Raw genomic sequence first — 24,789 nt, 5'->3', positions numbered from 1 at the left:
TCCCAGGGTCGTGGGTTTGAGCCCCACGTTGGGCATCAATGCTCTGTGTCTGGTTCCATCCCGCACCGGGCGGGAGATGACCTCTGGCTAGCTCGAGTCAACCCAGCCACAGAAGGTCCCAGTTCGTTTCGGCTTCCCGGCTTAGCAGCTGGACGCAATTGTGTCGTGACAGCCAACAGCAGCAGAAGAGAAAAGGCTGGCTCTCAGCTTAGCAGGTTAAAAGATGTTTATTAGCTCCAGAGTTGAGAAGCTGAGCGGCTGAGAGAGTTTTTTCCTCCCTCCTACCCCCTATAAGTGGGGGGCGGGTTCCAGGGAGGACACAACAAAACAACAAATCAGGGGATTCAGGGGGTAACAAGGTGTGCCCACCCCCAAGCCTTGGACCACTAAAATCCAAAGCTAAAGGAATTCCCCCCAGGGGGCCTATCACCTGACGCTCTCTCCCTGAGATTTCGCAACCTGGGCGGGCCCCTGGAGTGATAGACAGGCTGCCCCAGAGCAAGGGGTGTGGGAGGACTGACACAAAACACCTTGTTATACAGAAAACACAAAAAGGGTTACAACATTGGGGATACAGTGAAATGAACCATAACATAAACTTCTTATAAAAACCTAATAAAACAGTTCTGCACCACCACAGTAGCTGATTAGTTTATTTTCACCTTCTATTTGTTGAAGTTATTTGTGTAAGTTTCTGATTGTAAATGAAAATTCTGGTCTTCCCCTTCTTGCTTTAAATTATTTTCAAATAAATTTTGACTGTTTTCCCAACTTCATTTTAATTTGTGACATTTGGTTAAAATCCCTTTTCATTGTTTTACATCGAAAATTTCTTTTTCCTAACAGATTAAAAAAATTGAAGATATTATTAGGTTTGCTTTTTTTTTCTGATGTCCAGTGTATACATATAGTAGTGTTAGAATTACAGTGACATTATTGTTTGATGTAATAAACTGGTTCAGAGAACACCTGGTTTCAGTTGTAAGACTATTTTTTTTCTCCCTCCATCCTGAAATCAATGCAAGTAAATATGCTTGACTCATCTGGAAAGTAGGCACATAACCTGTTTTTTCTAGTAAGTGAGAATTTCAAGTACTTTGAAGGTAGGGAAGATGAACAGGCGTGCTTCTCTCTGTGTTGTTATTACTTTGACAAAGACATGTAAATTCATGTATTATTTCCTTAAGATGTCTCTTCAGGTTGTATTCATATTGACTAAAGTGCAATATTTCTCTCTAGGCAAATTTTATAGGCCTTTAAAGGGGGAGGTTGTATTGTAAATGTTTTCATCATGTTTTATCTAGAAATCTTGTGGATCCTCAAGGCATCTAAGAGAGAAATCAAATCTGAGTATATCATAGAAGAGGTATCTATCTTGCATATGGTTGTTGTGAATTTCTCAGACAGAATTCTTGATAGTAGTAGCGTATAATTTCGGGATGCTCAAGTGTTGTCCGTTGTTTTCTGTGACTCGTTATGATAGAGTTGGTAGTACAATGTAAGCCCATAATCACATGTTTTTAATTTTACTAATTTTGCAGTATTCTGTTGGTGAGTTGTTGTGAAGAAACATGGCAATAAATGAATACATTTTAGAAGTAGGAAGTTAAAATAGACATATAAATTAATAAAGTAATCACATCCTTGGGGAATCACTGGTTTTATCAGTGCTAGTCAGTTTTTAAACACCCTCTTTTAAGAGCACAGGAGCAGGCAATTCCAAAATGTTGCAAGTCAAGCAGATGAGGCAGGAGGTCAGCTTGACTTAAAAGGGATCTTCTTTTGGACACAGCTAAGGCAAAAAAGGAAGGTATCTGCCCAGTGGAAGCAAAGTCAGGTGACATGGGAGGAACACAGAGATGCTGTTTGCCACTGTAGGGAGAAAATTGCTGCAGCCAAAGTTCCATTGAAGTTGAATACAGCTCCGTATAAATAAACGGATTTAATTGCAGTGTGTGAACTCTGGCTAATGTGTAGAAAGGTCCTCCTAAGGACAATAGGTGTATTAACAGACATGATTTTTTTTTTAATTATCAGCAACTGTAAAGCTTTCTTTTTCTAATGTAGTTCCCAAGGAAAAAAAAGGAGTTATTACATTAACAGTTGATTGTCATGGGTTAGTACAGTTTGGTTTTTTAGTTATAAAAGAATGTAAAATAATTCTCCAGGTCAGGACCTGGGAATTGCTTTGGAAGAGACAGGGACCTATCAGAGAGTTAGTTAGAATATTGACATCTATTCTGACCACTGAAATTGTTGGCTGCGACTTTGGGAAGTACCATATAAAACCCCATGAATTTCCTGGAGGTGGGTCCTTTTTCTTCTTCCTTTGGCCAGAGAGAGACAGGCAACATCGAGCTGGGCCTGCTGCTCCCCTCTTTTTGGGGGAACTGGCCTGAGGCCTGGCCGGATTCCATCGGCTCCCGGGTGGAGGGTGGGGGAAAGGAGAGGTTGCTGGTTTTTAACAGCTACTTTCTTCAGACTTCTTTAGTGCAGGGAGAGATCTCTGCTGGGCCCTGATAAGAGCTATGGGCACCATTTGGGCCGAAGCCACCCCAATTTACACTGAGGGAGGGGCGCTGAGAAGACATTTATGATCCTGCTTGTTTTTTTTAAGATTCTGGACTGCCTGAGTGCTTCAGTCTCTGATGTTTCTGTGAGTTCTTCCTCCCTCATCAGCTCGGCCTTGAACATCTAACACCCATGAGCTACAGAGGGAGAGACAAACGACTCTGGGCAGATTTAACCCTTTCCTAGCAACATGAAGCTTCCAGAGCTCAGCCCTTCTCTGAGAGAGTAAGAAAGGACAGAGTGAACATAAAGAACAACAGCATGAAGTCAGAAAAGCAAGAGTGAAAAGACTATTGGGACAGAGGCTTGAAGAGTTGGTTGTTCTATTCTTACTTGAGCCATGGAAATGAACTCTATATTTAGGTCATTCCTCTAAATCATAGGAAAGGTATGCATTTGGGGAGATGATTGTTTTAATTTGTGTGTAGATTTGAGCAAAGGTGTTTGTGATGAACTAAGTCATATCCTATAAAATGCTTGAACAGAGATAGAGATGAGAAGCCCCCTGCGCCAGTGAAGAAGTGAGAAGATATCTCTGTACCTTGAGGTGAAGAATCCTTTGCTTTGGAGTTATTCATCTTTAAAAGGTGACACCCCAGTATGCAAAAGTCTGAGACCCATGACCCCTAAGCAGGTTAGGAAACTGCTCCTGGGAGGGTCACAAAGGCAGGTTTCTCTGGGCGGTTGTTTTTGTGACAGTTTAAAACCCACAAGAGAACTGTTCTAAGTTGTCAGTGGGATCCATGACTCTAAGAGAGACTCTTCCCCTAATGAATTGATGAAAGACTATTATCAGATAGTGAAACTGACTGAAAATTACAAGTTTTGTCTCTTTATGTTGTTTTGTAAGAAAGTGAACAGTTTGTAGGGAGAGGGAAAATTGTTTTTGAAGTTTCATTCCATTTTAGTTTTTTCCAACTTTCTTTTTTTTTTTCTATTCTTTTAGTGTATGTTAATAAAACTATTTGTTAATTTTAAAGTTGAGCCTGCTTTATTTTTCTCCTAGTCTCTCTCCCACAAAAAGAGTAAGTACCAAGACCAAAATTTAGTAAACATGAAACCACTACATTAATTGGTGTTTCCGCCTGGTTTGAAATTAAAACTATGACAGCTGATACGAACTCTAGCTTACTGTCTTTCCATGATGGATTGGAGTATCAACAGATACATTTGGGAGAGATTAGCTGTGACACAGCAGAATCTGTGAACATCTGCTCCATCTACTTTTAAATTTTTAATTATTTCAAATCCTGAACTGACTTTAGACATGAAGTATTGTATTGTTTGGGAATGCACAATGGATAATAGTAACTTCTAGGAGCCTTGGGAAACAGCATATTAGACATACATAAGTATCTTTTAAAATTTTCCAAAACTATTGGTAGTACCTGATTTTTTAAGGTTAGTTTTTAGCTAAATATTATTAGATAATGAATGTTGGGAGTCAGTATATAAAAAACTTAAAAAGCCAATTTGTGTAACCAATTTTAATCAGGATTTCTGGAAATGTGTTTACGCTGTTGTCTGTGCTAAAAACCTTTTGCTGAACTAATGCTAAGGACTTAGCTTAAGAATGTTAAATAGTCATCTGGAGTGTTTGTGATTATGCCAACTAATCCTGTCATTCTGGCTGAAGGAAGGGATGGAAGGATTGGCAGATTCCTTATGTGGGAACAGAAATGGATGGAAGGAGAGTTGGGAGCATGAAACCCTGTCAGTTGCTGTACAGAGCTAGATGCAGGTCCTTTGAAAGAAGTAAGATCTAACAACAGCAGTGGATGTGGTGCTCCACTCCTGGGAATGTCTGAGAACATTAGATTGGGCTGTGCCAAGAAGGCAAACGTGAGTATTGCTGTAACAGCCAACTTAACCAGGGGCTGCCATTGGCAGAAGTGAAAGCACTTGGATCTGAGAGGAAAATAAATACAGTGAGGTGGATGCCAGGTCACAGGATGCTGTGTCTTCACTAGAGAGGTGTGTGTGTAGCAAAGTCACAGTGCAGAATTTCTAGCTAAAACATCTGTGGAAACTGTTCTGGACTAAGGAGGTTCTGATTGAGAATGGAAGCATCTGAAGGGTCCCTGATAGTTGCTGAAATATGAATTTAGTCTGTGAGTACTTAAAAAATATAGCAAGCTGTTGGTCAAAAACCTCCAAGACTGTTGGAGGTAGCTGTAAATTCTTGGAGCAGAAGCTGTGGGGAGCCTTTGAATGGGGAACATGGAAACATCACTTCCAAGTTTTTTTCACCCTAATAAATGCTAGCTTTACTGTATGGTGGTGGAGCTTATAGTTTTGTAGTTTGTATAGGACCTTTTTTAATGCTGTCAAATGAAACTGTCAAAGTCTGGGAAAATGCTGCTGCTCAGAGGCAGTTACTTGCCTTTACTGAACGTGTTCATATGATTTGTGTCCACAGAGCTGCAGAAAGCTAACATCTCAGCAGTCACATGCAAAAAATGTCTCTTTTAAAATTATGCATAATTGGTGCACTCTCTTTTTATTCATAGCAAGTCTGGGCAAAATATCCTAATGAATAAAATGGATTATTTTATTTCCACTCTGCCACCCATTTGAAGTCTCTGGGGAGCAGAGTAACAGTAACACCTTGTAAGCACAGCTGCAGGAGTAGGTGTGTGTCTTCCCATTCATGTCATGTCCATGGATGGTTTTAACTTATGACAACGGAGAACACAAGCTTCTTATTACGTAGTAAATTAATGCTGATTGGTGATACCTGTTTAGCTCTCATAGACATCAAAATACTGACTCCAAAGTTTGCAAGTCTTTAGCAGTTTTTCATTAATTTCATAAATTCTCAATAGTCAGTCTGAATCAGTTAATTTAATTTCATCTTGCATATGAATGCCTGTGGCTTGAGGCATTCTGATGGGTATATAGTTGAATTTAAGCATTTCTTAGAGTATAAGGTGCTCTAGGGAGGTGTCTAGTTTTCTAAACTCTGCTATTTTTCTCTTAACAAAGTTTTCAGAAAAGTATCTTTTACAATTAGCCCAGCAGTCCAGCTGAAAGTGGAACAAAGTACAAATTTTCTTGTCAACGTTTGATAAAATACCTATTTGCACCTTCATTAAATATAGTTATATCCACTGGTGTTGTGGATAGCTGACATAAGGATCCATCAGCTAATGTATAATCCCATCTTTATGGGGATTAAGCAGGCCTGTAATATTTGCATTGGAATTCTCTTGGTTTGTCAGACAGCTGTGCTATTTATAAACTTCTAATATAATTGTAATACCATTTTAATTTAATTAATATTAACCTCAATTGCTTTTCTTCTCTTGATACCCTCTAAGGCTTTTGTCTAAGGTGTTTGATTTTATAGTTGGACATTTCACTGTGGAAGCTATTTGAGTATTGGATTATTAACATAGTGAATTTGTCATAAAATGGGAGGGTATTTTGTTCACACTAGGCATGCCCAAGTTTTTTTTAAATACTATGTTTATAGTTCAAAATACTCCAGTTCTCTTTAACAAGCAGAATATGGTCCATTGCACTAAAGCCAAAGTTTTGCATGCCATTCAGTAGAACTGTTCTGACTGCTCTGTTTAACCAAGCTAAAGTTGCAGTGTGAATAGTAGTAATGCCCTTTTTAATGGAAGCTGACATCAAACACATTGTCCAGATTGGATCTTTGCTTGCTAAGAGATACCTCTGTTTGTGTAATTACTGTCCATTTGCTTTCACTGGCTGCAGCCTCTTTCCCAGCCTGCCCTGTCTGGCAGCGTACTTTAAGTTTTACTCTTCTGATAGGTCTATTAGCCTCAGCTGAACTGTTGAAATAGAGCTTTTAGTCACCTGAGCACTGAAAAAGCAGTGAAAACATTACCTGTTTAATCTTTAAGGATGACAAAAGGAGCCCATATTCCAGGATTCAGAGGAATTCTCTCGAAGCCTTGTCAACAATACCGCATAGGATAGATGAATGATGTCATTTCCTGGTAGCATTTGATGGAAATACAGGAAACCTGAGAGGTAGGGGAAGAAATTTAGAATTTCATATTGACTCCTTGCCAGTGTGACTAAACAGCCTGTTAGTGTTGGAGGTGTCTCACACTGCAGATACTCTTAAGTGATTCTAGGACTAGTTTAGAGCGATGACTTTGTGTTTTAAATGTAGTAGAAACATTTAGCTTTTCCAGCTAATGAGAAGTAAGACACAAATAGTAATTGCTTCCTTGTCATGAAAAAATTTCAAATAAAGTTTTCTTTTTTCAGCTGAGGAAACAGAACCAGCTTTTCCGCAGTGATTGACTGAAAAAAATTGCAATATATTTTTCAGCTTGAAATTTGGAATAATTTTGAATTGTTGAGGGAGATGGCATGAAATGAAGTAAGTCTGCAGCCTCACTGACTGCAGCAACAGAGGAGTCTGTGCGTTCCAGAAAATGAGCAAAGAAGAAATAATGCCCAAATCTGTGCAAAGATAAATGAGAAAGGGGTGAGAGCCATGCCTAGTAATGATGTGGCTGTCAAGAGAAAGAAATTCAGGGAAGGTGATGATTATCTCTGTGTGTACATCAAAGGATAAAGCCACACTGTGGTTCTGCGCTATGTAAGCTTGCAAAGTAGGATTAATGGGACTTACACAATGCCTAGGCCTTCATCTCTGAACAGTAGGAAATGTAATCAAAGAGATTCCAAGGAGGAGGTCAGAAAACTAAGTGAATGAGACAGGTTTGGAGGTTTTTCTGTGTGAGATAATTTTGGGTGAGCTTCCTCCCTGCCAACCAACATAAGTGAACAAAAAATGAAACAACATAGACTTAATTACCAGTTTTTAGGTTGTCCATAATTACTGACAAATTTCACAGAACTGCAAGTCCTATCTGCCACTCATTGGGCAGTTGTGAAGAAATTAAAGTGGTTTGAGGACTTGACCAATGTGCTTAACTTTCTGCTTTCCCTTGGTGATAAGTCTGAATCCAAACTAGCTGAGATACTACGGGGAAGTGTGCATGCATTCCTCAGGGGAAGGCATGCACAGTCTAGACAGTGAAGGTGATAAATGCAGAAATGAGAAAATGTACTACTTGGCATCCTGAGAACTCAGTGAATGGAAGGCAGGAGTTTGCTGGGTCATGGATTTTGCATGGATATTTAAAATAATACAAAAGGAAAGTGTCATTTGGAAGCCTGTGGGAAGAAGAATGGATTGTGGAAGAGAAGGGATGGTTTAACACACTGTTGATAATTCATTGCCCAAACACAATAGCAAATGGGCTTCTGAGATTCTTTTTGCTGGAGGAACATGGACAAGATTCCATGTCATCACAATGTGTTCAATAATACTAAAGTATAGTTGCATTATTAATACAGCTGCATAAATATAAGCAGACCTTGCTAATAATTTTTTAGACCCTGTATGCAGATGCTTACCAATGTAATATTTTCTGCACACAAATAGATCAAGGGAATAGTCAAACTTCTAAGCAGGTTTTGTAGGCTTCCTGTTTCATCTTCTTAGGAATATGTGCTTTGAACAATGTATATTATTTTAGCTGCTGGGGGAATGTGGAAATTTGAGGGCAAGAGGAAATAGTTGATGTAATTTAGCTGTAGATGAAATCCTATGTAGGCAATAATTATCAAGTTCTGGAACAGCTAATCATCAGGTAATGTCTTGACCGTGACTCAGTCTACTGAATGAAAGGACTTAGGAAGATGAAGGATGATATCCTTCCCCAGAGAGATACCAATCACAAACTAATCAATGTATCCTGGGAAGCATCCAGCCAAGTAGAAATTAAATCTTCACTGGACTTTTCCAATTACACAGTACTAGTCCAGATGTTCATGTTGCTGAAACATCTTTATTTTTGAAGGAAAATAAAGACAGGAATCACCAGCATCATGGGATGTGACAGTTGCTGTCAGGAGCCAGGAGGAACATTCTGTTCCACACTGCCTGGGATGTGGGTGCCAGTGCCTTAGGATGAAAGGGCTGCAGAAAAATGTTAGTAGATTTGTCTTTCTAGATATCTTTCCCTGTGTGCTTAATATGCACCTAACCAGACAATCTTAAAGTTTTTAGAAGCCTTCATGTAGCCTGATGCTGATCTGCCCTTTACTGTTTGTCAGGATTCCTCCACAGTGGGCAGTGGAAGAGGAGTGGGCTGGCAAGAGAGCGGGAAAAAGAGGCATTTGTGGCAGCATTGGGAGAAGAAAAGACAGTGTGCACTGGCAAACTTATACCACTGCTAAACCTGCCGGTGTCTGTCGTGATAAGTAAACATGGAGCCACTGGTGTTGGTGTAGATGAAATGCCTGTGTATTTCTGGCATGGTTGAGAAGAAAAAACCCAAGTAGTAGCACTCCAAATTAGAGCTTCAGTGCATACCTTAGTTCTTGTTCCTTTGTAATGGAAGGAGCTACCCAAATACAATAGAATCCTTCATGTTTTAGAGACCACTAGTAGGAAAGAAGTAACAGGTTGTATTACTGTTTGATGATTTTAAGAAGGAATACCCCTTTTGAATGTTGTCAGTGAGAGCAGCAGTCCATAAGAAGACATGCTTAAGCTTGTGCTTAGATTATTGAGTTTATTCAGGTTTTCAGTTCTGTTTCAATTAATTCTTTTTAGTTGGGCATTTATTGTTTGTTGAGTTTTCTCTCTTTTCTCAAACATAGTTTTGTCATTCTATATAGATATGTCGCTGATACCTGGAGACATTATAACCTTGCTGCCAAAGCCACAGCAAATTGCTTGGATTGTTTATTTAGAGGAGTTCAGTGGATGAGATGTAACTTTCTTAGCTGCATGATGGCCAAGTGTTGTGATTGTGGAGGTGGGCATGTGAGCTCTGCTTAAAATTTCTGGCACCCACACAAGCTTGAATCATGCACTCTGCTGCCTTTGGAAAACAATCTTTGGGTGCATGAAGATACGTAGGAAAGGGTCAAGGGCCATCTGGGCAGGGCCATCTGGGCAGAGCCATCTCTCACAGACCTAGAATTTCTAAGTTTTTCTTGTTTCCAAGGCTTTATGGAGAGGAGCTGATTTTCTTGTTGAAAGCAATTGTTCATGATACTATGTCACTGCTTTAGAATGGTTTCATATGCAAAGACTTCCAAAGCCTGTTGGTGAAATAAAAAAAATAGCTTTATGATTTCACACTAGGCTGGTTGTGTTCTTTTAACGGTTCTTCTGTGTATGTTTTTTTCTATGTTTCTTTGAGGAATCAGGTTTATTGCCATTAATAAGGAGACTGGATTCAGTGAACTATGTTTTGAGGTAGTTTATTGTTTTGCTTTGCCTTTTTTTTTTTTTTTTTTTTTTTTTTAAGATGCCTGGGTAGTCTCACTCTTAGGTTCAGAGTATTTTGGCTTCAGGAACATATTTTCTTCTAAGATAGAATGACAGTGATTTTGATGTCTTTTGCATTTTCTGTGAAGTCATAGTCTGCCTGTTGGGAACATGAGGATATGTTAAGTTAACAGTTCATTGCCATTGTGTGATCCTCAGGCATTGCTGTATTTTTTCCTGTCACATGTAGTTGTTCTTAGAAACTTGAAATGCATGGGGCAAGGGAAAAGGCTTAATATTTGAATATTTCATTTTAGTGTCATGGCCTGTAATGCATAGGAGGTAATAGGTATGACTGGAAGATTGTCTTGTCTTGCCTAGATTTAAGATCTGATAGTCCCTGGTAAAGATTTATGTAGAATTATTTCATATGCTTCCTCTAGAAGAGCTTGTTTTTGGGAGTATTGAACTTTCACGACTCTTTGTGAGTCACACTCTCTGCGTGTAGTGGGTTGATCCTGGCTGAACTCCAGGCACCCTCCCAAAGCCATCCTCTCACTCCCCTCCACAGCTGTACAGGGAAAAGAAAATGTAACAAAGGATTAGTGAGTTGAGATGAGGACTGGGAGAGCACTTTGGATGCTTATATCACACAAGATAATTTATAACATAATGATAACTAATACTTTTGAATTTCAAAAACCTCATTTTTGTTGCTATACCCATCACTTATTTTTCATCATCAATTCCAAAACTTTGCTTTTTCACATGCTGACGAAGTAATAAGTAAGAGCTGCAAGTTCAAAAAAAAAAGCAGAAATGAAAATAAATGGAGTAATGGTAATTAATATAGGTCATTCAAAGTAAAAAAAAAGAAAAAGTCTCATACTTTCAGATATTTTTTGTCTACAAATTGCAGTCTATTGAAAAAGAATAGATAAATCTCTGTGAAAGTATATTTGATTTACATCTCCAAATCAATGATTAGCAAATTAGACCTCTAACATGTAATCTGGAATTTGAAAGTTGTAACCTGCTCCTGTTATTTCATGATTATGCTTACTTCATGAGCCTTGACTGTGTCCTAAGCAGCAGAGAGAGACATCTGATTTTCTGTACCTAGCACTTACATTACTCAGCCTTTATGCTTTGCATAATGTAATTGCAGTAATGGATCCATTAAAAAAAAAAAAAAAAAAAAAAAAAAAAAAAAAGGCAAGATGGTTTGCTGTGAAGATGTTTTATGCAAGTCTTAAATACTGAATAGGAATTTTAGTGAGCAATCCAGTATGAGCTGTGCCAGCATGCTGTTGTAAAACCTGGTGCTGCTGGGTTGCAGGAATGGCACCAAGGCCATGGTATGACAAATACCGATCCCAGTGACATATGGCTGTCATTTGATCATTGGAGACTTGATCCTGTTTTTGTTGGGGGATTAAAAAAAAGAGACAGTCATGAAAGTCAATAAAATTCATGTACTTTAATATGCCTCAGCAGTAGTGATAAAGAACTGGGATAATCAAGATACAAATCCATAATGCTTAAATAACCATGTGGAGTGATGAAACATCAAAGGACTGTGATAACAAATAAACATGTGGCTTTAGTGATCACCCTTCATCATGCAATATTCCTCTTCAGGAAACCAATTATGTATTAATACCACTGGCACTGTTCTCACACCTCCACTTTCCTGTGCACCCCTGAGTTGTGTTGCAGTTTCTTGGTGTCACCTGAGACACGTCTCTTCTGCCATGTTGCTTCAGCATCCTTCACCTTTCTCCTTATGTGTGCTTTTTGGGGTACTTTGTGAGTTTTTTTCCTCCTCTAATTTTTTTTCTCATGATATCCAAGAGTCCTATAGATGAATAGGGTTTAGAATATTCTTGCAGCTGAATCAGTCTTTTCATTTTGAAATGCAATTCTCTTTAAGAAAATGTATCAATTCTATAAGCAGTGTGCCAACACGTTTATACAAAATCATTGTGTTGTTTTGTTCTTTCTCTCTGAAGCCGTGTGTGTATTTGAAGGCAGAACCTACTTTGAAGGACAAAGAGAAACTGTGTATTCAAGCTCAGGGGACTGTGTTCTGTTTGAGTGCAAGGTAAGAATTCTTTTGATGGAATAAAAATTCTTGCATGTTATAAATATCAAAGTCATGCAGAAAGAAACTTTTGAAATACAGACAGGTGCACCTTAGGAAGTGACGGGAAGGGCATCTAATAGGTCCTGTGTTTATTTTGTCTGAGTTCCGCATCAAATTTTTGCAACTAAATTTAGTTTGCATAGCTGCAAGCTTTGATGATACAGCCTGACAATCAGGCAGCATTCTTTCTTCCCTAGGTATCGTCTCCACCATTAGTAATGAAACAGCAGCAGATTACCTTATGTTTCCATCTGCATTGTTATTGTTCAAAATTATGTGCTCAGATGTGAGAGATACATGAATGTGATGGGGGCATAGTGTGGAATTCAGGATCATTCTTAGAGGAAAAGCTAGATGAAAAGGAAGAAAAAGAGCTGGTATACCAGGTATCTGCTATTTCTAGTGATGGAAGTGGGATAGGGTTGGGGTTTTTATTTGTAAACAGAATATACCCAATGCTGAGTCAGTCTTGCCCTGCTGCATGAATAGAGCAGCTCTTCAAGGCACAAATACACTTCAAGGGCAAAATATACCCCAGGGACAGTTGTGGGTTAAGAATTACACAAACTGCTGCAGTGAGTTGTATGTTGTTTCCCAGGGGAGGGATGGGGAGAAGTTCTGTCCGGTTAGAGAGCTGCAGGCTGTGGGCTGAAGTTGAAAACCTGAACACACATTTCTAGGGCAGAGAAAAAGAGGCGAGCAAGTCCTCTTGCCATGCAGCTGTCCCTCAGACCAGTTTCTGGAAATCTCAAACATTTTCATACAGTTGTTAAAAGGTGTATCTTAAAAAGAAGAACTGGGAACTCTTGCTAACTGCTGTTGATTTTAATCTTTATGAGCTTAATTCCTCCAGAAGGGGCTTTGAAACCCTTTTGAGAATGGCAAAGAGAGAAATGATTTTGGATTCAGCTGTAGGCTTTTGACACTGGCCGGTAGATCCCCAGCTAGCTCTGATTCTGGGCAGTGCCAGAGGCCGTCCCCAAATCTGCCTGCAGACTTGGGTAATGGAGCAGAACAATGCTGTTCTTCAACGGCAACAGGTGTTGCAGTGTCTAGGTTTTGGAGCAAGGATTGAGAGGAGGCTCTTTTCTGTGTGGTTTCTCAGAGATCTTTACTCCCCAAGTCAGAGGGACAAAAAAGAGGTCGAACAAACCCGTGCACCCACTTTTAAACCTGGGGTAGAGGGCGTGGGGGAGAAAGGTGATTGGCCCCAGGCTGGCCTAACAGGTATTTTTCTATAACATAGGGCAGGGTCTGGAGGGAGATGGACAGCTGACTGAAGCTTTCCAAACAAGGGCAGGGTCAGGAGAGATGGACAAGGGACAGGGGAGGAGATACCTCTGGACGGTACCTGATTGATTGCGGGGAGAAACAGGCATGAACAATTGGGAAGCATAACTCCAAAACAGCTTAAAACCCACCACCACAGCTTTTTAGGGCTATGAGCTTTAGGGTTATTTTCAACACGACACCCAGAACATGAATTCTATGATTAGTCAATGGATCAAATTAACAACGATCAAAAGTTGTGACATTGCCTTGCGTTCCTTACAGCTGGAATTGTGATACGGTATGGAAAAAGGGCTAGTCTGTGCTTTGTTGATTAACTCTGGTAGGCTGCCTCACTGTCTCGGTAGAAATAGTAAGCAGCAACTTTGGCTGATGGAAATGTTGCTTTTTCAAGGGTTGAAGTACACACAGTTTCTGCTGAACAGCCTCATGAATGATAATTCAGAGCTTAAAATCCATATACTGTAAACTTTGTTGGTCAGTTAGGATTTCTTAGATGGGCATTATTTTATTACTACCAGAGTTCTCATAAAAGGATATAATTAATGACTTCAAGTCAAGAGGGATTAATAGGAATGGCACAGTTACTGATTTCATGCTTGAAGGCTTATAATGATGATACCAAGGCAATGTGTGGAATTTTTTTCATTTTGTCTGCATGTAATTAAAAGCATCTTGTTTTGTTTTTATTGGCTGCTGCAGTTGTGTGTGCTATAGGCAGGCACTTCTCTTTGAATATTATAAATAAGTGAATGAAAAGTTATCTTCCAAATTAGAGTTTATAAAAGATTAAAATTAAATCCAGCCTACCTTAATTGATGTTATTTCTATCAAAGGTTAATTTAGCTTATGGGATTGCTGGGTTTTGTTTATTCTGGCGTACAGCACATCTCTGGTTTGTTTTATTGTACTATAAGATTAGAGCTGGTTCCTCTGTCAAGATTGTTTAAGGTAAAGTTTGAGCAGTAATTTTGACATTGGCTGTTGTGTACATGTTTATCTTTATATTTCATTCTTAAAGAGGATTTAAAATTAAATGCTAGAAGAATACTAGTACTAATAATAGTACACACATACATAAAATGGCATATGCATTATTTTAGATGCTTTTCTTGCATGCAGAAACCTGAGTTGTTTGAGGTCTTATTTTAACCACAATGCTTATTTTATGGCAGATGCCTCTGAGGAATATGCTGTTGTTTGCCTTGTTTCCTTTCTTTGCCCTGCCATGAGTAGAGCACTTCAAGACACATTATTTATGGCCTGAGGGAGCCTAAAGGTGGCCCACCCAGGGTAGGCAGGTTGCTAAGGCAAGTATTTTGTGTGGCCATACTGCAGGGATTTCATGTGACCTGCACCGAGTGCCTGAAGATATTTAGATACCATCTTGTGGTATTGTGCACTTCCAGATGCCTGATCCAAACTTAGCTGAGAAACCCTCTCTTTCCTAATAGGGACTCAGTGCCAGTTTCTTTCAGTGTTACTGCCACAACAGTGAGATCAGAGGTGTTCAAGTTCTATTTTACTTTCTGTACATATAACTAGCTTTTTTAGAGTATTCATTATGGGGACCCTTGACTCTGAAATCCACTGCCTCAGTTTTTGAGAAATAATTGTATCTCTTTCAGACATAATGCTAAAAGAAACTTCTGAGGCAAGTTACCTGACAGCTAGGATAAGAAAAGAATGAGAGTTGTTGCCACACTTCTGCTTACTTGAAAAGGTTTGAGTATAGGAGAGTTCCTGATGCTTTTATCATGCTATGTTGTCCTCTCAAAGGTTTTTGAAGGTACCTGGATTTTGGCCTAGATGTGGTTTTTTTTGTACATTATAATACTGAAACTCCACTAAAGTTACAATTTCCTTTACTACCTATCTCACAGTATTACTAATTTACCTCAATTTAACAGAATCACAAAATGCAGCGAATTCCGAAAGACAGCTGTACAGCTTTGAACTGCCCAGAATCCCAACAGATCCCCTTATCTCACAGTTGCTGCAAAGTCTGTAAAGGTAAGGTAATAGCAGGATATATATAAGCTTAGTGCACTTTTTAATTCTTATAGATTACAAATAGACCTTTTTTCTGATCATTTTGAATAGGACACTCCTATGCATGATGATCACTGCAGATCTTGGGAAGCTGAATAGGTAACAACTGCACTGTGACATCTGGAAATGTTTGTAAAATGTTTAGTAATGTGAACATTGTGTAACAAGTTTTTGTTTTATTCCAGCTAAAAATGGGTGGAAAGTCTAAGAAATCATATATATAGTGATTTTTTGTATCATATATTAGTGATTTTTCTATCCTTCACCCACTCCAGTGTCCAAATTAAATAGACTGGACAAATATTCATGTTTGCCAGCATCTTTCTGGGGTGCTTTGAGATACCTCTTTCAGAGAATTATTTGTACTATGCAGTTGTTCAAATACTTGGGTAACTTGTTCACCTCTCTGGGGGTGAACATAGTCTACATCTCTAAGCAGAAACTTCAGGAAATATTTTTGTGTGCCGTGCACCTTTGTGTGCTACACCCAGTCTGATCCTTACCAAAAAGAGAGATGCAGGAAATGCTCTGAGTCCTTGACTCCCCCCCCGTTTTGATCTGGACTAACACCGGTATCTTCAAAGCTATTAGCATTTGCATCTTCGAGTGGCTGTATCTGTTTCTTCTATGGCTAAATAAGATAAATTGATACCTGACATGAAAGAATGTGTTAGGCTCTTGCTCTGATTTTAGGTATACATCAGCAAAGATTGCAGCTATGGATATTTCTGTGCTACTCAGCACTGAAATATGATTAATGACATCAAGCAGAGGGATAAAGTAGAAGAAAACTTGAGAGAGGACAGGTCTTCAAGTCTGTCACAGTCCAAAAGGATTTTTTAATGATAATTTTCTATAAAATCTTCAGTAGCTTAGAGAAAAGGATTCTATGTTTCTTGTGCCTGGTATAGCTAGAAAATTCTAATATGTCTGTTGAGTGCTTTCTGAATATTCTTAATCCTCCCTGAACTATGCTAGCTTGGCTTCTTACGAGGTGAGGAGCTTATTCTTTAAACAAGAAGCTGATGTGGGCTATTATTCAGTAACATGTATTTTGTTTATTAATATAGCTGCTGTATGAGTGTTGAGAATCTTAATCAGTATGAAAGCCCTCATGCTTTCTGGATGACATGTATCTTCCTAGTTAATGTCAAAATCTGATACAATCCAATACAGGCTAGGAAATCCAGAAATAAGCCTCTTGCTTTTCCATGAACTCAGGATTCAATGAGAAGGGCAGCAGAAAGACACAAAGTAAATGTTGCCATGGCCAGAGTTTGCTCTTGATGCACATGCTTCTGCTGTCATCAAGGAGTATTGGAGACCCTCTAGCACAGTGGAAATGTAGAATATTTTGCTCCATAATGTCCTGTGTTACATGCCATCACTGTGGTAGCTGTGGTGAATGATATCTAAGTACTATTACCTAAGCACACCTTTAGATTTGAGAAACAACCCACAGCAGGAGGAAGAAAAACACTGCCTTGTCATATCACAGCAGGTCTGTGATGTTTCTATCATAACCATGTCACTGGGTCTCAATATTAAAACATTTTGTCTTTATGGGACCTTCTGCTTCTTTGTCTTTTGCTTCATTCCTGTTGCTTCATGCTTTTCCTGAGCTGTCCAAGTGCAAAAGACTTCTTTCACTTGACCTCCAAGAATCTCTGCTGCTGCTTCCCTTCTTGGGGTCCTTGTTTGACTAAGCTGATGTGAGGTTAGGGCTAGAAGCTCTTTCACAGCAAAATATGAAGCAGAAACCGGGTGGAATGATAAAGCTAATAATCTTTACTGCCAAAAAATACTTTTTGCTATTATGCAAGAGGCTTGTGTTGAAGCCTGATGGCCAGCTTGCATTCTGGAGCTGTTGCTGTTACACCAGTCCTGGTCCCCTGAGCCTGGCCCACATTCCCAAGATGTGTGGTTTTGAGAGAAGAAAGTAATTGTTGGAAAACACTACTGTTGCTTGATAAGTTAATGCTTCAGTGAAAGAAGGAAACAAAACAAATAAAATCAATGAGAAAACAGGGAAGGAGACAAGTTCCACACCTTTATGTACAGATCTTGTGGAAGCTTCAAGACAGTTTCTAGAACCAGATAATGTTGTTCAACAACGTTAAATCATCAAATTTCCTGAGAGTAAACAGAAGAAATTTAAAAAGAAACCTACTGAGTTGAAAGGTTCAACTTTCTAAATTTTCCAGCCTGGAAAAGAACTTCATAGTCTTAAAAAATTATGATTAAGGTGCACTGGAAAATAGCCACATTCAGGAAAAATAGAAAAGAAAAAAAAAAATAGGGATGGCTAATAGGTGAGATTTAAAAATAAAATTCTCTGTAATGGAAAGAATGATGCAATAAGGGAAGATTATTCAGTTAGTGGAGGAAAGGAAGAGATAAGGGAAGAGTACAGCAAAACAAGTCAATGTTAATCAAAGACTTTAGGTTAAATATAGAAGGATTTTATAAATACACCTGGGAACTAAAAGTGCTAAAAGTAATATCACTAGTAAATGAGATGCTGAGTGCCTAAGCTTTTAAGCTCTTTTATAAACGTGCAAACAAACAAACAAAAAAAAGAAAATGACAAGAACTATGTAATTAAGACATGTCCTGTAAAAGTAATTAAAAATGACAAGGAGACAGTAAGGGGATTTAAGCAAGCCTCCTGTCCAGCTGCTTCAGATCAGTGCTATAACCTGAAATCGAATTGAAGACCTGGAGACAGACTGTTCTGGTGGCCTTTACTGCTCCTCTCATCCATTTCATGCTTGGTACAATTTATTTTTCTGTATCTCACAGACAATAGAAAGGTATTCTTTGACCTAATGGAGAAAAAGATAAGACTGTCTTTGACAGGTATGTTTTGTAATACCTGGATTCTTTTTAACCCTCAATCATGCTTGTTTCTGTGCAGGCCATGACTTTTGCACTGAAGGACATAACTGTATGGAGCATTCTGTCTGCCGAAACCTAGAGGACAGAGCGGTCTGCAGCTGCCGAGATGGCTTCCGAGCCCTTCGAGAGGACAATGCCTACTGTGAAGGTGATATACCTTGAGCACAGCCTTAGCACTTCTGCATAAATTACTGTGGGACGGGTGTATGAATTCATAAGCTGTCAAAGGGATGTTGAATACAATGAATTAGATGTGCAGCATGTTGATCAATTAAAATAATTTCTCCAATTAAGTTCTTTAAAAGAAAATAAAAAAAAAATCAGATCGGCACAGAGGGGACTATTTAATATGGCTGAGGTCTTGAATTAGAAACATGCTTCTGTAGGAATATTTTCCTTTTTTTTTCATGGTATTCAGATACTTAGGCAATCTAAATTCAGCTATTTGAAAAACATATTAGTGTAACATTTAGTTTCTCTTTTCACTGCTGCATGTTCCTATTCTCAGTCCCCAGGAAGTAAGAAATGCTATAGACTAGATTCTAGTATTGTTAATCACACTGAGTAAAGATTCATTATTTGATTTGCTCTATTGGTATTGGGGGGCAACAAGCTACTTAATCAGAAGAGAATCATCTATACACTCTAGCCTCATCGGGTGAAAGGAACCCATCCCCACTCCAGCAGTGGAAGCCAAAGTCTCCCCGTGTTTGTGCTAACTGTTGCTCTGTGTCATGAAAGCTCTGGTTCTGTAAGCACACAGTATCAGTGTGCTGTCAGGCCATTCTTACTATAAAGCTTATAAGGTTGGCAGCAGGATGGGCTTTGACTAATAAGCAGTTCTGTTCAGATTAAATTGAAAGTCAAGCATCTGTGAGTAGGTGTAGTTTAAGGTACTCTGCAGTCCCACCTAATACCTGCATTATTCTCTGGTGATGCACAATAAATGGGATAAATCAAGGCCTTTTAAGATTGTTCATTTGGATGAACTCTGCTGAAGTTAGTGCCTGCAGCTTGCTTGAGTTAGTAGCTGCATTAACGTCAGTTGGAACGCTCGTCTGTAGACTCACATTTGAGAATTTGTGGTTGTTTTCAGGAAAGGAGCATATAATTAATTCAACTTTATATACATCTCTACTTCATTTTTATGGTAAGCCTTCTGACGTAAGCTGGATTTGAGAAGCAGAACTAAAAGTGTTACAGAAACAAATCTCTTGCCCCTCATCATGTTCCAGGAAGTAGCTGACATCAGGACCGGCTGTGTAACTTGTAGCATCAGCCACTTTTTATCCCATAGTCCCTGGAGACTGCTGTGGCTTAGGCTGTGGATCTGTGTTTCTCGGAACTCATCAGCCATTCCCTATTTGAGGGAGTCACTGGAGCAATGGAGTTACGGTGAATTTAGGGGCTTTAAGAGGTTTTTCTTTCCTGCAGCTCTATTGTCACTCTGCTGAATGAAAGCAAAAAACAAATTACACTTACATAGTGATCTCCATGTCTCTCACATTGGAGTCTGTTGCTTTGTGTGTAACTTGCCAGGCATGCCATAAGCAAAAAGGAGAAAATATTTTTTTATCAGCATTAAGGGTGAAATGTTTGATGACGACACAGTAGATTATCATATATGAGGCTGATGCATTCTTATTATAAGAGGATTTACCAGTTTGTGTCATACTGATTTCAATGTGATGAATTTTTGAGATTTCTTGGCCCAATTGTTTCTGTATGGGCAAATGACCTTGGTTCTGGGTGGTAATTATGAATCTGCTTACCTTTTTTCAGAGAACATCCATAAATGAATAAAAGATTGGGACATGTTATTTACATAAAAATATTAATTTTGCTTTTTACATTTGAAGGCATTAAATTGTCACTTAATTGTCTCTGATCCAAGAACAGTTACACTGTGAAGATGTGCCCACATGAGCAAAGCTCAGGAGGTTGGGTCGCTTCCCAAGAGGTTCTCCATGCCAGTGGTGAAGCTGCAAAGCCTGGCTTTGCTGCTGGTTCCATGCTGTAGCTGTGGTGTTGGCACCACACTTGAGCTGTGCACATTTGGTACACGGATCCAGACCTGGCCTTGGCTGTCCATCCCTGACTGACTGAGGGTCATGTGCTGGAAGGATGGGAAATAAGGCTACAAAATAAAAAAGGGACAGGGGGCTGAAATACCCCATGTTTCTTCAGAGTTGGACTTTTATTTCTGTATCCCTTCAGTGTTCAAATGTCTCTTTGTGCAGAGGTTTTTATTTCTGGAAAGAGACTCTTACTTTATATACTAAACTAACAAACAGCCAAAGGCACAATAGCAATAGTGCAGCACCAAGTCTTTTCAGAGTCCTGTGCCTCATCTTGAAAGGTTGAAATGGTCCCAGCCTCCCTTTCTCAGTGGATGCCCTTACTTCACTCTGCTATTATTTGGTCTTTAATTGCAAGCAATACCAGGTACAGAAATGTCGAGTTAACACAAAGCCTTTCAGAGAAGGCTTTTTGTAATGGCTAGAGCCCATAGATATGGGAGCTGTTTCTGTGTTTGCCCTGCATGAACTTCAGATATACTGCAAAATTTGATGTCATTGGCTCTGTGTTAGAGCCAAATTTCACTAAATACAGTCCTGGTTTGTGCTCCAGCACTATCAAAATTGAAAGAATAAACAGAAATAATGTTCCTGTTCACAGAATTTCTCCTTAAGGAGAAGAAGAAAAAATAAAACATTTAAAGCTGATTTCAGTGTGGGTCTGGAAAAGCTGTATAAATTTTACCTGAAGGATGGAAGAGTTTGGCTTCTGTCCTAGACTGAACCAGTGCTTTTCCAAAGCTGTATGGTGTCTCTACACACTTTTATTGTGTATAACTTTCTGTTATATCATAATAATATTTGTTAATATTTACATCACATTTAGCATTCCCTCAGAGTACCCTGTTAAGCAATACTTAAAGAATTGGTATTTCTTAATTTACTGCAAATTTCTTAATTTATAGCATTATTTGGCCTTATTCTAAATACTTTTAAATTTATTTTCTGCCTCAGGCTATTATTTGAGTTTAGTTTGAGATACTTCGTGGGCAGGTTGTGTATGGATATGCGCCTGTGCTGCCCAGGTGTAGGTGCTTTTAATACAGCATCCTGCCTAACATCAACTACTTACTAAAACAGGTGTTCTGATGAAGTGTAATTAGTTTTTCCCAAAGCCACATCTGCAGTACTCTCAAATTGAAGATTACCCTCTGGAATATATTTCAAAGAGTGTTAAATACCCACTGCTTTTATGATGGTGGAGTTATGCTGAAGAGGCTTTTCAGGATGTGGGTCTTGGCTACCAAGGTAATCCGATGCACCTAGAGGAGCGTATTTCATCTATCTCAGTGCAAAATCTGCTTTCAGTTTAGAAATACTGCCAAGGATTGCTGATTAAATAGAGCACAGAGGAAGCTCAAGAAAGAAGACAGGCGAATACAGTAGCAGAGACCAAGAACATGACTCGAGAAAACGATGTTATTTACTTCTTTATCAAGAGGATTTTGCCTGATGCAGAAGTTAATTAACATCACATATCTATCTTGGCTGTGATAGAGTTAAATTTCTTTGTAGCAGCCTGTGTGGTGCTGTGGTTTAGGTTTGTGATGTCATTCTCAGCAGTGAAAACAGGAGTATAGTTGTGGCTGTTTCCCAGAGATTGGTTTGGCATCAGTCTGCTGATGGTAGCTGGAGAATGGTTACCTTTGAAACCTTTTTCTTCATATCCCCCTTCACTTATTGAAAGGTCTTTATATCAACTCATGAGTTTTTTCACCCTTTGACTCTTTTTGTTAATCCCTCCATCCCATCTAAGGGTTGAGCAAGAAAGGAGCTGCTGGGTTAAGGTTAGCCCTCTACACATCACAAATTTATGTTATGGATGTGTGTGGACCATAATGTTACTTTTTTGATATTTGGAAATTTAGCTGTACTATTTACACAGTGTACAACATAGTTAACTTAGAACAATTTTTTTGTGAAACAATTTCCATTTATATTCTAATTTATTCTTCTTCCTCAGTAAACTCTCCTAGTTTCTCTGCTGTTGTCATATTTGTCCCAGTTTCAAGTGTAGCAGATGAAATTAGACCAAAGACTGAATGACTTTTTCTGGATTTGAGAATTACATCAGCTTCACTGATGATTGTCCCTCGAGGGGAGAAGGTTTTCAATTGAGAAATGTGCTTTTGAATAAGCTGGCTTGATTTGAATCATTGTCAGTGGAGGGAAGCAAGCAGTCTTAGAGGTGAAATTGCCTCTTTCCAGAAATTTCTGGAGCATGTCAGAAATGACACTTGGTTCAACCTTATCAGGTGTTCCTTAGTTCACAGTTGTATGCTTTTATTCTGTTTGGAAAGATTTACTAATTTATCCCTGTGTATGCTTAAAAATACTAATGCATTATTTAACCCTCTTCTCCAACAGTATGAATATGGCACTTCTTTGCTTACCTAATTAGTACAACCTGTTGTTAATCTTCTTGTTAATTGTGTTGAACTACTGGATTACAAAGGTAAAGTACATTTTCAAAATCAATCTGACTTCCACAGATTGTAGGGAAGAGAAGAAATCTTAGAAAGAATAAATAGTTATAATCAAATTGCAGTGGGATATGTGTTGTATCATATTGGCCAAGTGTAGTTATCAACAACATATTTTTTCTTAAATTAAGTGTAATATTGGGAGAGTGTAAGTAAGAGACTTCCACAGTGGAGATAAACCTCAGAGTATTAGAATATGTTCTATTAAGTCTTCTGTGTCTTTAAGAGACAGTACAAGGCTATTTGCTAGCTCTGCTGTCTTCATGGTATGCACCATTTTTTTGAAGAGTTCTTAAAAGCTCTACAGTACTGTCAGCTTTGTGAACCTGGGAAGGCTACTTATGCTTCTCTCTTCAATGAAAAAGTATTTTTTGGAAGCAAAAAGTGTTAATAGTGTCACATATAACTGAGAAATAAAGATTTCTGTCTCCATCAGCTGGTATTTTTTGAGTCAGTACCTAGTCATTTGGAGTTGGGTTGGAAAACGAATCAAGCAGAAAGAAAAACTTTCACTGCAGGAAGGCTGAATTTTATTTCTAAATTTATATTAAAACCCAATTAAATAACATTAATATTAAAATGAAATGTTAATATTAAATAGTATTATTATATTATCAATTATTAATATTTTTCTCATCAGAAGCACTAAGTGCCGTTTTATTTCCATCATTATGTTAGTGAGAAATCTTAATATGAAGAATTAGAAAACCAGTTTTAATGTGTCAGTGTGTCGGAGCGGGACCAATCCTTCTTGTCTGCCATAGCTTTAATTGAGGAAAGTAATAAATGTTATTCCTAACGTCAAGTGTGCAAGCAGTATCCCTGACACCAGTTCATAAATTGTGGTTTATACTGAGGTACAGATTGTGTAGCAGTGGGATAGTTTGTGTGTGTACAAATTTTAGGATGTGATTCAGTGATACTTGATTTTATTTACTTCTACATTAATTATTTTGGAAATGATTCTATCATCCAGCCATAGCCAGGAGTGAAAATGATGTTACTACAATTAAGAAAAGAAATGAACAGCTGAAACTAATCATATGAAGGAAACTTCTTGAAAACTCTTAAACTTTGGTACTAGTATCTGGTAAGGAGAGGTTTTATTGCACGGAGAGCAGCCCTTTTCCACTAGCAATAAAAACATATGATGTAATTTGTCTTCAGATGAGAAATTAAGGTGAAAGTTTCCATACAAATTAAGTAAACTTGCAAGCAGAAGAGAAAAGAAAATAAGGCCTTAGTTTTGTTCTTATTTTAATTTTGGCCCAGTTTTCACTGTTAGCTGGGTGGTGACTACTGAAAAAAATTAGGTGCTTTCACTGTGTGAAAAGTACCCACAGCTAAATGGTTGGGTTTCTTTTGTAACTTTTAAAACCTCAGTCTAAAAGTGCAACACATCTGAACAACACATAAAGGCTGGATTCTCAAGAGTTGTACCAAAGACAGGCATTAAGGCAAACTAATTTAAAATAAATATTCTTTCATGAAGAGTGCAGGGCAATAGCAGCCACAGTGTTTGTATCTGTTATGGTCCTCGTAACTACTTTGGCACAGTTTGAGAGACAGCTGAGTTGTGATATCAGCACTTTTCTGTAAAAGGCAGTAATCTGCCAGGTAGCTCGTAAGAATATGCTGCATGGTTTAGACCCAAATACAGTCTAACCCATGCATGGGGGCTTTACCACTGCTTACAGGTACTGACTTTACTGTCTTCCAGCAGGGAGTTTTAAAATACATTGGTGCAGTACAATCTGTGCTGTGTCTTCCTGAGAAGAACCCAGCAGATATTTGTAGTCACTATATAAAAGTACTAATGCTCCTTTTAAACCCTATTAAAATAGGGGAAAACAAAACCACAATGAGTGGCAAGTATTTGAAATTCTTGGCATTCAGAGGGCAAAATGAGGAGAAGTTGTCATACTTAAGAGAAGAAAAATATTATTTTGAAGTTCAGATTTAAAGACCTATTTCTAACTAAGTGCAGCACTGAAACGG

At 38.5% G+C, this 24,789-nt stretch overlaps 1 protein-coding gene across 1 annotated transcript in view; it reads left to right on the top strand.

Moving 5' to 3' along the window:
- The window catches only part of NELL2 (neural EGFL like 2), a 139,846-nt gene that overhangs the window by 45,579 nt on the left and 69,478 nt on the right, over positions 1 to 24,789 (top strand). The window contains exons 10-12 of the mRNA XM_040062577.2: positions 11,857 to 11,948; positions 15,191 to 15,293; positions 18,250 to 18,378. Coding sequence (XP_039918511.1) covers positions 11,857 to 11,948; positions 15,191 to 15,293; positions 18,250 to 18,378 — 324 coding nt within the window. The remainder of the gene's footprint in view (positions 1 to 11,856; positions 11,949 to 15,190; positions 15,294 to 18,249; positions 18,379 to 24,789) is intronic.

This window comes from Hirundo rustica, chromosome 4 (assembly GCF_015227805.2).
Source record: "Hirundo rustica isolate bHirRus1 chromosome 4, bHirRus1.pri.v3, whole genome shotgun sequence".
Taxonomy (NCBI): domain Eukaryota; kingdom Metazoa; phylum Chordata; class Aves; order Passeriformes; family Hirundinidae; genus Hirundo; species Hirundo rustica.
This window is presented reverse-complemented; position numbering and strand designations above follow the sequence as displayed.